Source organism: Neoarius graeffei, chromosome 21 (assembly GCF_027579695.1).
Source record: "Neoarius graeffei isolate fNeoGra1 chromosome 21, fNeoGra1.pri, whole genome shotgun sequence".
In the NCBI taxonomy this organism is placed as follows: Eukaryota; Metazoa; Chordata; class Actinopteri; order Siluriformes; family Ariidae; genus Neoarius; species Neoarius graeffei.
The window spans coordinates 6418103-6431164 of NC_083589.1; the positions used below are offsets into that span (position 1 = coordinate 6418103).

Genomic DNA, 13062 nt, shown 5'->3' on the forward strand with positions numbered 1-13062 from the left:
TTAATATTATATATGCTGAGTTTCATGTACGTTTCAGGTAACGATGCCCAGAAGTGAGGACATTGCAATCCCATCATCGCTGTCAGGCCATTATGCCATGCTCAGTGATGAGGACAAGGACATCCCGACACCCCGTCCCACCACTCAGCAGGAGTCGGAGCAGGACAGCAGCTCGGAGTCAAAGTGTGTTTCAGTGCTCAAACTGTTGGGCTATTTAGTTGGGATTTTTTGCAATGTAATAAAATGCATTATTCCCTTATACTCATGTTTTATTATTTGACGTTTGCATGGTAAATTAACATACACTCAAATAAAAACAGCAAATGAGGTGGTCTTCTTCCTTTCTGCAATGCTACACGCTACACGATCGGTTCCTTGGTTCCTCCCCAATATATATACCCAGAGTCTTGCCCCTCGTGTTGCGTGCAGTTCCTGTGCACTGCGTTCACGCCACACATAGGGGTAGAAAGTGAGATAAACTTCTGTCTTGTGCGCCGCACAAATAGCAAGTGTGGAATACTTGTGAAGTACTTCTGAGGCGCATCACTCATACAGTGACTGTGTCTCAATCATGCGTCTTACTGTCATCACAAAAAGCCCCTACTAGCCGCGCTGCTGACTTGGTTCAGGTGTACAAAAGGAATACGGGTCCCATATGTAGTGTATGTGTTCTTGATTTGTCGCAAGACCTATAGAACTTGCATGTGCAGAACCAAAAGTCTCCACGGGCAGTCTGCAACCTTCTACTGAGCTGAACACGCAAGTGTCGCGCAAGTCTCAAGCATAATTTTGCCAAATTTTTTTACCTTAAACCGCCCATAGCAGCACGTACGGCGGGTTGTGAGTGAGGCTTAAGCGGCTACAAACAATACATGGATAAAGTTATTATAATAAAATATTAACTCTATAATCATGTATAATAGTAAATCATATCTGCAACAAATTATAACTATAATAAATACTTAAGTGTGTAAAATGGGATCAAGATAATTAGTAAGCAGTGAATCAGAATGATCAGGACTTTGTTTGTCTGTCCACAGCTGAGAAAGGTGGACTCCTCTCACAGATGTGTGTGTATTAGTGAGTTAGTGTGGTGTGTTTTCTCTCGTCCACAGTGTGTGTCATTGTGCTGTATCACATCCTCCCCCTCAGCACCTGCAGTCGCTCCCAGCTGCAGCAGTGCTTCTCTGTGCACTCTCACTGACCCAGGTTTTTGTACGACGCTCTAACACTGTGTGAACACTGGACCACTATGATAACTCTGACAGTAGTAATCTCCTGCATCTTCAGTCTGGACTCCACTGATGGTCAGAGTGAAGTCAGTATTCGATCCACTGCCGCTGAAACGAGCTGGAGTCCCTGACTGTAATCTAGTAGCCAAGTAGATCAGGAGTTTAGGAGCTTCTCCAGGTTTCTGCAGGTACCAGGCGAGATTGCTACCACCATACACTCTGCTACTGGTTCTACAGTTGATGGTGACTGTGTTTCCTGGAGCAACAGTTTGCACTGAAGGAGTCTGAGTCACAGTCACCTGACCTCTGGATCCTGAAGAGAAACATAGATTGTGTTTGTAAGCTCTAAAGTGGTGTAGAATTCGTATGAAATGAAGTGTGTGAGGCTGTGAGTTGATGTTAAACTCTCACCTTGAGTCCAGAGGGCCAGTGTGCAGATGAAGACGCTGATCAAAGTCATGGTTGCTGTGGGTGAAGTTGCTGAGCAGCAGCTCTCAGTCATGAAGTGTTAAAGTCACAGGGCTATAAACACTCGCAGAGCACTGAAGCATGGACTGATAATGCAAAGTGTGTGTGTGTGTGTGTGTGTGTGTGTGTGTGTGTGTGTGTGTGTGTGTGTGTGTGTGTGTACTGCAGTGTGATGGAGGTTTTTGTACGACGGTTTCATTAGAATGTATCACTGTGGTACACTTTTGGTGGAGGCTCCAAACTCATCGTGAACAGTAAGTGTGTTTTCTTCTTTTAATGCAAAATTAATTTAGTTCATTACTTCTTACAATAATAAATAAACTTAAACTGACAAAATTATTTATGTTCATAATTGTAGAATTGATTTTATTGTGTGTTATTTTGCTCTGATGAGGAATACATTTCAGTATCTGAACAGATCCCATATCAATGTTCTTAAACATTAAATAAATACACAATTATTGATGTTAAATATGTAATAATTACACAGTTGCTATAAATTCAACATGCAATAACTCTGCAGTTACTCTATAATAAACATTTAATAAATATAGTGACTGTGTGCTGATGTAAAATCCAGATGAAAGCTGCTGTGTGTGTTTGTGTTAAACGATGAATATTTCTGTCATCAGCTACATTTGTATTTGCTGCAGTTAAATGTGCTGAAGGTTTGAACTATAAAGTAATAAAACTTGTTGTAAAATTATTTTCCCAGATAAATTACAGAGTGGAACATGTTTGTTTTGTTGCTGCACTGAAACTGATGTCACATAATAAAGTAGTGAATGAAACTCAGTCATGAAGTCAGACTTTATTCGACTTAATTCCTCTGTAAGATCAGTCAGTTCCACAAAGTTCCAGAAATATTTCATCCTCATTTCTAATTATGTGTGAATGAGGTGTCTATGATGTGTTTGTGTGTTTCTCCTCTCCAGCGGGTTCCACAGTGTCTCCCTCCGTGTCTCTGCTCCCTCCGTCCCCTCTGCAGCTGTCTGAGGGATCGGCCTCGCTGCTCTGCCTGCTGTCTGGCTACTCTCCACAGGGGGCGCTGGTGAGCTGGACAGTGGACGGCTCAGAGGTGAAGAACGGGGTTCTGAGCAGTGCAGAAGTAGAGAAGAACGGCCGTTACAGCCGCAGCAGCACCCTGACCCTCAGCAAAGACCTCTGGGAAAAGGGGGAGGAGTTCCGCTGCACGGTCTCCCATAACAACGTCAATCATCCAGTCACGTTCAGAAAGAGTCAGTGTGAAGGCTAGTGGATCCAAGATAGAGTTTAACATGGAGCTGCTTATGATCCATCTACAATAGAGTTTCAATTCTACACAATGCTGACATTTCTGTCTTTCCTCTCTTCACTGTCCTGTTGCTCTTCCTGTAGTTTGTGCTGAAATAAAGCTGAATTTTGGACGTTGTCTGTTCTTTTATTGGAGTTAATAGTGATGATCAGTGTGATGAGAGAGTGTGATTAGCTGTAGATTCAGTGCTGTGTTTTGTGCTTCAGTGAGTTTGACTGAAGGAAGTTGAACATCTGGTGAAGTTTCTGCTCTATTCTGGGAGAAATGAAACGATTCCGTCCTGTTCATGCAAATCTCACTGACACCTCACTGCTCTCTCTCTCTCTCTCTCTCTCTCTCTCTCTCTCTCTCTCATCAAATGACTTTTTCATGAACCATATCTTGAACCTCACACCAACTGTTAAAGTGCATATCTTGGGTAAATTCAGGAGGAAGATCAATGTAATTCTCCTATTTTATATTAAACATTGATCAAATATCTGTCACATTTTGCATTTTGTGCATTTTTTTTTGCCTTGCACAATACCAGAAAAATTCAATTGAAATCAAGCCATTTGAGGCTAATTTTGCCTTAAAAAAAAACCTTGGCATTTGGATTTATTTCCCGGCAAACATTGATTTTCGTGACGTCGCGTGCGAGACGCCTCCCTCTGAATCCTACGTGAGCGCTGGTTTGTTTATGAAAAAACGACCTGGTGGTTTTCTGCAAATTTCTTCAACGTTATCACGTAATTATTAAAATGGTTAACAGATGTATCTGTATCTATCGTAGGAGGGTGTAGCAACACCAATCATGATGGGATTAGTACTCATCGTTTTCCAAAAGACCGGACAATGAGAGAGAAATCGGAGCGCTTGGTCTACACAGGCTGTGCACTGACGCTTCTGCAGGTAACGTCACGATTCTGGCTCGAGACTCCCTTGGGATTTTTCCAGACACGTTTTGTAATTATTATTTTTGATTTTTTGCTGTAGACAGATGGCCTGGTGCAAAATTACCCTTCTGGATGAGTGTGTAAAGGGACATACTTTCATATAAAAAAAAAAAAAATGAAATTGGTGCAGGATATGCCCTTTAAGTCCTGTTTTACCAACACATTGTCCTTTATATTCGCTCAGTCTCACAGAAGTTTTCGGTGATCATGATCTACATTCTACACGAGTGTCTTTGGTTTTGCATTCAGGTTCTTTTCTCATGCAACTGCATCAACACACAAATGCTATATTTTCTAAAGTCCGAGATTGACTAGACCTATGTGTCGTATGTCCCGAACACAATTTTTTTTTGCAGTGAACAGGATGAACAGTTGTTTTGGCATCAGATTATTTTCTCTTTCATTCTGAGATAGCCTACTTGCTATTGGTGCCATAATTAAAAGCAGTGGTTCGGTTCACCAATTTGCTGTTTGACGGGTTACAGGATTATTGAGTCACATATTTAAACAAGAGCTTTGCCAGTCATTACATCTCAACAATAGCACATCTGGCTCTGTTAAAAGACCTCGACACATCTGTAAGTTGTGAGAGGGGTTGTGAGGAGTGCAGGGATTTTTTTATGGAGAGGGACAAGTGGTTATTGAGTCGCTTTTGTCTCCCAAAGCATCCAGGTTGATGGTGTGGCAGCACAGGGAGCGGAGGACACTTACTTTTTCTCTCTCTCTGTCTGTCTCTCAGCTCAGGGTTTCCTGGCTCTCTGGGCCTCCAGGCCGGTTTGTCTAGCTGAAGGCTGAACACCACTGATGCCTGGCTCTGATTAAACTGAAACTTCATTAAAATGAGGACATGTTTTTAAAGAACAACAACACAACAACAAAGATCTCCACAACCATGTAATTTTTTTGTGGCCAGTTTGAGATTTGACCCTTTTTTTCTTCCCTGAGATGTAAAATTTTCTGATATAAGCAATTATATTAGACTACTTTATAGAGGATAAAATGTCGGCTCTATATATCATGGATGTAGAAGTTAAATATTGAACCATCAGCTGTACTTTGATTGTTGATGGAAATGCTCTTGACCCCAGCAGTGATTTCTTTCCACACTGCATTTTTTGACTTCCTATGATGCTACTTTTCAGTCTGCAAAATAAATAATATTTTACGTTTTGCCATGTTCTTGGTTAACCCGAGGTTTCCGATTAACCACACCCTTTTTAAACACCACCTCTCCACCGACATTTCCTCTAGAGACAATGCCAGCGTACCTGGATGACCCGTGCGATATCGGAGCGCAGATTAGAGATGGGATTTATGGCTCTTTGATGGGATCCGCATCTTTGTGAGCCGTTCATTGAAAAGAGCCGTTCAAAAGACTGGCTCATTTGGCTCTTTTTAAATATTTATTCAGTTTTAAGAAGACAGCGTCTAAAGAAGCCAGATCCCTCTGCTTAGACAGTATTTCTGGACATACCTTTTATATAAAGCAACCTAGACTTACATTATTGTAACCCCTAAACGCTCATAAATAACCATTAAAAAACAATGAGGGCTTCAATGAATGTTCATGCAGAACGGCTTTTCTGTAAAAAAAAAAAAAAAAAGAACCCACTCAAGAACATAGTTACCAAGAACGCAAGAATATTTTATAGAAAAACACTTGTTTTACAAAAATATTTACGTCTGAGATACAAAATAGATACAACTACAATAAATATAACACAAGAACTAGTTATCACACAAGAACATTTTAATAGAAAAAAAACAAACTTTCTATATTAAAAATATTGAAATTGTAACAAAAATAGATACAACTAAACAGTCAGATAAATAGATAAAGTTATAACAAGAACACAAGATTATTTTAATAGGAAAAAATAAACTATTAATCCAAAAAATACATTATTATTAGAAAAATAGATACAACTAGACAAACAGATAAATAAATAAAATACACAAAAATAGAACAAACAAAATGACGATAGAATAAATTAAATGAACGTCCGTGCAAAGTAGTTTTCCCACAATATTATCATTAATATCACACAACAACATTATAAACTATATACAAAACAATTTAAACTATTAGGCAAACAGATAAAACTTGAATAAATAAAAGGCAAATGAATGCTTGCTTGCACGCGCACACACACCTCATTATGAATGATGTTTTTATATTTCATTTCCACCTGTTGCCAGGTGCGTTTGGCACTGCTGTTGCCTCTGAAATGTTCACAGGACCGACACCAACTTAGTCAAAGGGACTGAACAGTCAGTCATCCTAATTCATGTGACTCTGTGCACATATCAGCTTAAGTAGGCTACTCCATGAATTTACCATACCAAATTTTATTCAGGATTTTTCGGACATTAAACAAGCTATATATGACTGGGGCCACGTCGAAGGACCATTTTCTGTGACTTGTGATTGATCATGAAGCTTTCTCTCATCCTATACTTCTGTTCTGGAACATGTAGAGGGGAGAATGTACTTACGCATTTACCCGATCGGCAATTCGTTGCCAACATGCTTGCCGCTCCTTATTGGCAGCCGCTGTGTTAGATTTTGCTCTTAATTAATGTTGTTTTGAACTCCTCGTAGCTTTGCATTATAACAGCGCATTCTTCCTCCGTGAAGTACGGCAACCGTGCCATTGTGAACAGTGGTGATTTGCGCTGATAACCTCCCCTTTAACGTGAACGCGCATTAACCCTGATTAGGTTAAACCAGGTTCAACAAATCAACTTCATAACTGGCGTCGTAGTACCGTTTAACCCCAAACAAGATAACCAGGTTTTGTCAACCCCGGTTTAGCGGGGGAACCCTGGGTTACTTCTGGGTAGGTTAACCTCCGTTCGTAGTACAGGGCCAAGGAGACTGACGATTGTTGATGAAGCAACAAAACATATGTATTTCCAGAAAACCGAGGAAATGGCAGAGCAAACGTCGCATGACAATGGTATATGGGATTTTCTTTGAAAGCGAGGTGTTGCAGAGGAAAACATTGACCGAATGCAACAAGTCAAGGTAAGGTTAATTCCACTTTTCATGGCAAGAACCCAGATATTTGCGTTATTAACGTTATTAGCCATCAACAAGTTCTTAGGACAAATTTGAATTATGAGCTGACAAAGTCTGTGGACTAAAAGCCTGTGTATTACTCGTTGTAGCCTTTAAGAAGAGGTGAAGTTGTTGGCTTTATTGAACATCTGAAATTCTCCTGTACGATTACAAGGGCTTCTATAGCCTACAAGTATTGACACAATGAAGAACTTAATAATCCAGGACTGTGTAGTTTTACAACTGAATTGTGTCTTACTGTGGCTAAATATTTCTTGCTGGTAAAAGTTGTGAAATGTTGAGAAAAAGTGTGGAAAAGTCATGACTGCAGTTGTTTGGTATATAATAGGGCTGCACAATTTAAACAAAAATGTATCTAATTGCAATTATTTTGATTGATATTCCAAATGTAATACGATTTGTAAAATTAAATTGAATTATTTGATTAAATTATTGAAGTATATGTATGATACATCTGTACTAGACAGATCCCTGTAAACTGCCCATCCATCCATTATCTTTAGCAGCTTATCCTGTCCTACTGAGCCTTATCCTGAGCCTATCCCAGCTGAATATGGGCGAGAGGTGGGGTACACCCTGGACAAGTCACCAGGTTATTGCAGGGCTGAGACAGAGACAAATAACCATTCACACTCACATTCACACCTACGGTCAATTTAGAGCCACCAGTTAACCTAACCTGCATGACTTTGGGGGAAACCGGAGCACCTGGAGGAAACCCACGCAGACACGGGGAGAACATGCAAACTCCACACAGAAAGGCCCTCGCCGGCCACGGGGCTCGAACCCGGACCTTGTTGTTGTGAGGCAACAGTGCTAACCAACTGCACCACCGTGCCACCCCCTGTAAACTGTCATATATGTCAAATATGATTTTAGATCAGACCATCTCTGTTATGGAACAGGAGAGGAGGAGGAGAGGAAGAGGTCGAAAAAGACAGGAGAAGGAGAAAACCAGAGGGGGAGGGGGGAGGTTAAGAAGCAGAGGATGAGGTGTAGGAGGAGAGGGGAGGAGAGGATGAGGTTGGCCAGGACATCACTGCAGAATCACCATGTTTACTCTCAGATGCTAAGAGAATTGCAGAAGTTCATATTGCAATTTTAATTAAATTTCTATGAATTGTTCAGCCCTAGTATATGACAGTATACTGATACTCAGGTACAAATTAACTGGCAGTTCATTTAAAGTTAGCTTATATTTTTTAATGATTCTTCACAGATTGACTCATTGCTTATCAAAGAAATAGAAGATGCCTACCTTGCACGCTATATACCAGTTTATGGGGACAGGATTGCTCTGAGGCGATAATGTCTGGACAAAGAAAAACAAAAAGACAATAGTTCAAGGATGTTCCTTCTTGAAAAACTTCGAAAGAAACTAAGGACAGCAACAGCAAGTCAAGATGAGGAGTCTGAACAGGAACCCTGACCTGCAAAGAGTGCAAAAAAACAAGCCGTGATCGTTCTAAAAATGCTGTTAAGACTTCAAGAAAAATTGAGTTAGGGTGGATCCATGAGGGAAAACAAATGAGGAAGCGTTCTGGTGGTGGCACCAGGGTACTTGAGGTATCCAAGAATTCAACCAAAACAGACATTTTGTCACATGCCAAAGAACTGTTTTTTTCCAGGTGGTGAATCGAAAAAAGGAAAATGGGAAGACTTCCGCCGAGGAGTGAGTGTGTTTTGTAGCTCTAGTCAATTGGCTCAATATCTTTGTCTATTAAACATGTGATGCTTTACATCTTGAACTTATACATCTCTTGGTGCTTATGAATTGACGGTGGTCCTGTTGTTCTGCTGGAGCTTGTTTTCCAGCTTCCTCCTGTATGCCTCTTTGCTCTCCTTCAGCCTCACCTTAAGCTCCCTCTGCACACTCCTGAGTGCCTCTCGGTCACCATCCCTGAAAGCTTTTTTCTTCTTGTTTAGTAATGCTTTCAGGTCACTTGTGACCCAAGGCTTGTTGTTGGCAAAGCACCTTACTGTCCTTGTAGGTACTATGCTTTCCACACAGAAGGAGATGTACTCTGTAATGCAGTCAGTCATGGAGTCGATGTCATTTCCATGAGGTTCACAGAGCACATCCCAATCTGTGACCTCGAAACATCCCTGCAAGATTGCAATGGCTTCCAGTGTCCAGCACCTCACTGCCTTTGTGGACACTGGTTGCCGCTGCACCATGGGTGTGTAGGTGGGAGTGAGCAAGACCAGGTTGTGATCTGATCTGCCCGGGGGGAGATCGCTAGAGCTATATGCATCCTTCACATTTGCATATAATAAGTCCAGTATTTTATAATACAAAATACATTTTCTGGCTGTTATTCAGTGCCATAATTGAGACAGAAGGGGTAATTGTGACCAGACAGTATTTCACAATCAATTACTATAAATTTGAATTTTACTTAATTGGTGAACATAATGTTGGGTGTCCACTGTGAAACTGTGATGATTGTAAAAATCTTCTGTGCTGCCAGGTGGAAGATGATGATGATGATGATGATGATGATGATGATGATGATAAGAATAACTTTATTTGTATAGCACTTTCGAAAACAAGTTACAAGGTGCTGTACAGCAGGAATAATAAATTAAAGCCGCAAGCGGCCTCGACGGGCCCTCGCGCCAGCGGCCAAGGGGGGCGGGGGCATGCGTCCCCGCGAAATACCTTCCACAGCTTCTTCGGCAAGAGACATTACTCCCACAATGGCGACAAAGCACAGAATTGGACACATGGTAACAATAGGGTTTGCCATAACCAGCACCCCCAGGGGCGAAAGTGCACAAAATTTGGCGTATATGTCAGGTGAGCTATGAAGAGTTTGCGTATGAAGTGTGATGACAATTGAGAAAATAGAAGATGAGATATAGATTTTTGAAGAATAAATTTTTTGTTTTTTCCCATGTCAGTAGGTGGCGCTATGCTGTACATGAGCGATTATGAGTTGGAAAAATAAGTGTCCACAACAGCAGCGTACTATCACAAGGTAGTGGTGTGAAGGAAAAGCATTATGGAATTATTAACCAAAAACCCGGTTTGGAGAAATTGCGTCGGCCAAAAACAGCGCCCCCCATGGACGAAAATTCCCAAAATGTGGTATACATGACATGGGAGGAAGTAAGAGGGTGGCCGTGAAGTTTGACCAAATTTGAGGAAAGATTGGATCTTTTGCCCAAAAACAGCGCCCCCAGTGGCGAAAGTGCACAAAATTTGGCGTATATGTCAGGTGAGCTATGAAGAGTTTGCATATGAAGTTTGATGACAATCGAGTAAATAGAAGATGAGGTATAGATTTTTGAAGAATAAATTTTTTGGTTTTTCCCATGTCAGTAGGTGGCGCTATGCTGTACATGAGCGATTATGAGTTGGAAAAATAAGTGTCTACAACAGCAACGTACTATCACAAGGTAGTGGTGTGAAGGAAAAGCATTATGGAATTATTTACCGAAAACCCGTTCTGGAGCAATTGCATCGGCCAGAAACAGCACCCCCCATGGACGAAAGTTCCCAAAATGTGGTATACATGACATGGGAGGTAGCAAGAGGGTGGCCGTGAAGTTTGACCAAATTTGAGGAAAGATTGGAATTTTTGCCCAAAAATAGCGCCCCCAGTGGCGAAATATCACAGAAATTGGGTAACATGTCAGAAGCCCAATGAGTGATTTGTGTGTGAAGTATGAGCAGTTTTGAGCAATCAGAAGATTTGTTATGAATTTTTAAGCATGTAAAATTTTGCATCGAAAATTGATTGACGTAAAACTTCTGAACGGTTAATCCTACGTGAAACGTATTTAGAAACTTTTGTCAGCCATGTCTGTAGATGATGTGTATCAATTTTGGTGACATTCCAATGAACGGTCTAGGAGGAGTTGCGCCGTCTTCGGTGCCATGCATTTCGCACAAAAGTGAAATGACCTCACTTCCTGTTGGGCGTGGCTAATGCATTGGCATTACATTTTTGTCCGGCTGAGTGAGATACATATGCGTACCAAATGGCATGCCACTACTACAAACTACATGGCACCCAGGCACCTTAATGCGGGAGGCCAAAATCATAACGACTTAGGGGGCGCTATAGAGGCCCTGAGCCCCGGCCAAGTTAGGGCTTCTGGTTCTGAGTAGCGGTGGCAATTCTCGGAACTGGTGCCAAATTTCGTGCGTTTTCGCCCATGGCAAGCGCCCCGAAAATGGCCCAACAGCGGAGAAAAATAAAGAAGAAGAAGAAGAAGAAGAAGACGGAAGAAGAAGAAGAAGAAGAAGAAGACGGAAGAAGAATAGTGAACTCTTACAAGAACAATAGGGCCTTCGCCCATAGGGCTCGGGCCCTAATAACTAGAAACTATATGCCAAGCAGGCACCTTAATGCGAGAGGCAAAAATCACAACACGTTAGGGGGCGCTATAGAGGCCCTGAGGCCCGCCTGGATCTGGGCTTCTGGTTCTCAGTAGCGGTGGCAGTCTAAGAAAAAGGAGCCAAATTTCGTGCGTTGTCGACCATGGCAAGCGCCCCAGTAAGGGTCTTGTAAAGAGTTTGCTTGCCAAGTTTGACAAATCAGAAGCTGCAATGTCATTTTTGCCATAACCAGCACCCCCAGGGGCGAAAGTGCACAAAATTTGGCGTATATGTCAGGTGAGCTATGAAGAGTGTGTGTATGAAGTTTGATGACAATTGAGTAAATAGAAGATGAGATATAGATTTTTGAAGAATAAATTTTTTGGTTTTTCCCATGTCAGTAGGTGGCGCTATGCTGTACATGAGCGATTATGAGTTGGAAAAATAAGTGTCCACAACAGCAACGTACTATCACAAGGTAGTGGTGTGAAGGAAAAGCATTATGGAATTATTTACCAAAAACCCGTTATGGAGCAATTGCGTCGGCCAAAAACAGCGCCCCCCCATGGACGAAAATTCCCAAAATGTGGTAGACATGACATGGGAGGTAGTAAGAGGGTGGCCGTGAAGTTTGACCAAATTTGAGGAAAGATTGGATTTTTTGCCCAAAAATAGCGCCCCCAGTGGCGAAAGTGCACAAAATTTGGCTTATATGTCAGGTGAGCAATGAAGAGTTTGCGTATGAAGTTTGATGACAATTGAGTAAATAGAAGATGAGATATAGATTTTTGAAGAATAAATTTTTTGGTTTTTCCCATGTCAGTAGGTGGCGCTATGCTGTACATGAGCGATTATGAGTTGGAAAAATAAGTGTCTACAACAGCAACGTACTATCACAAGGTAGTGGTGTGAAGGAAAAGCATTATGGAATTATTTACCAAAAACCCGTTTTGGAGCAATTGCGTCGGCCAAAAACAGCGCCCCCCATGGACGAAAATTTCCAAAATGTGGTATACATGACATGGGAGGTAGAAAGAGGGTGGCCGTGAAGTTTGACCAAATTTGAGGAAAGATTGGAATTTTTGCCCAAAAATAGCGCCCCTAGTGGCGAAATATCACAGAAATTGGGTAACATGTCAGAAGCCCAATGAGTGATTTGCGTGTGAAGTATGAGCAGTTTTGAGCAATCAGAAGATTTGTTATGAATTTTTAAGCATGTAAAATTTTGCATCGAAAATTGATTGACGTATAACTTCTGAACGGTTTATCCTACGTGAAACGTATTTAGTAACTTTTGTCAGCCATGTCTGTAGATGATGTGTATCAATTTTGGTGACATTCCTATGAACGGTCTAGGAGGAGTTGCGCCGTCTTCGTAGCCATGCATTTCGCACAAAAGTGAAATTACCTCACTTCCTGTTGGGCGTGGCTAATGCATTGGCATTACATTTTTGTCCGGCTTAGCGAGATACATATGCGTACCAAATGGCATGCCACTACTACAAACTACATGGCACCCAGGCACCTTAATGCGGGAGGCCAAAATCACAATGACTTAGGGGGCGCTATAGAGGCCCTGAGCCCCGGCCAAGTTTGGGCTTCTGGTTCTGAGTAGCGGTGGCAATTCTCGGAACTGGTGCCAAATTTCGTGCGTTTTCGCCCATGGCAAGCGCCCCGAAAATGGCCCAACAGCGGAGAAAAATAAAGAAGAAGAAGAAGAAGAC

At 41.6% G+C, this 13062-nt stretch overlaps 1 gene segment (V, D, J or C); it reads right to left on the bottom strand.

Annotated features, from left to right (window-relative positions):
• Positions 1-1159: 1159 nt before the first annotated feature.
• LOC132869988 (immunoglobulin kappa variable 1-8-like) lies at positions 1160-1716 on the bottom strand (the record flags this gene model as incomplete). The annotated part of the segment is given in 2 exon segments: positions 1160-1545; positions 1644-1716. Coding segments are annotated over 2 exon segments (393 nt in total), but the record flags the coding sequence as incomplete, so codon positions are not given.
• Between the last annotated feature and the right edge of the window lie 11346 nt (positions 1717-13062).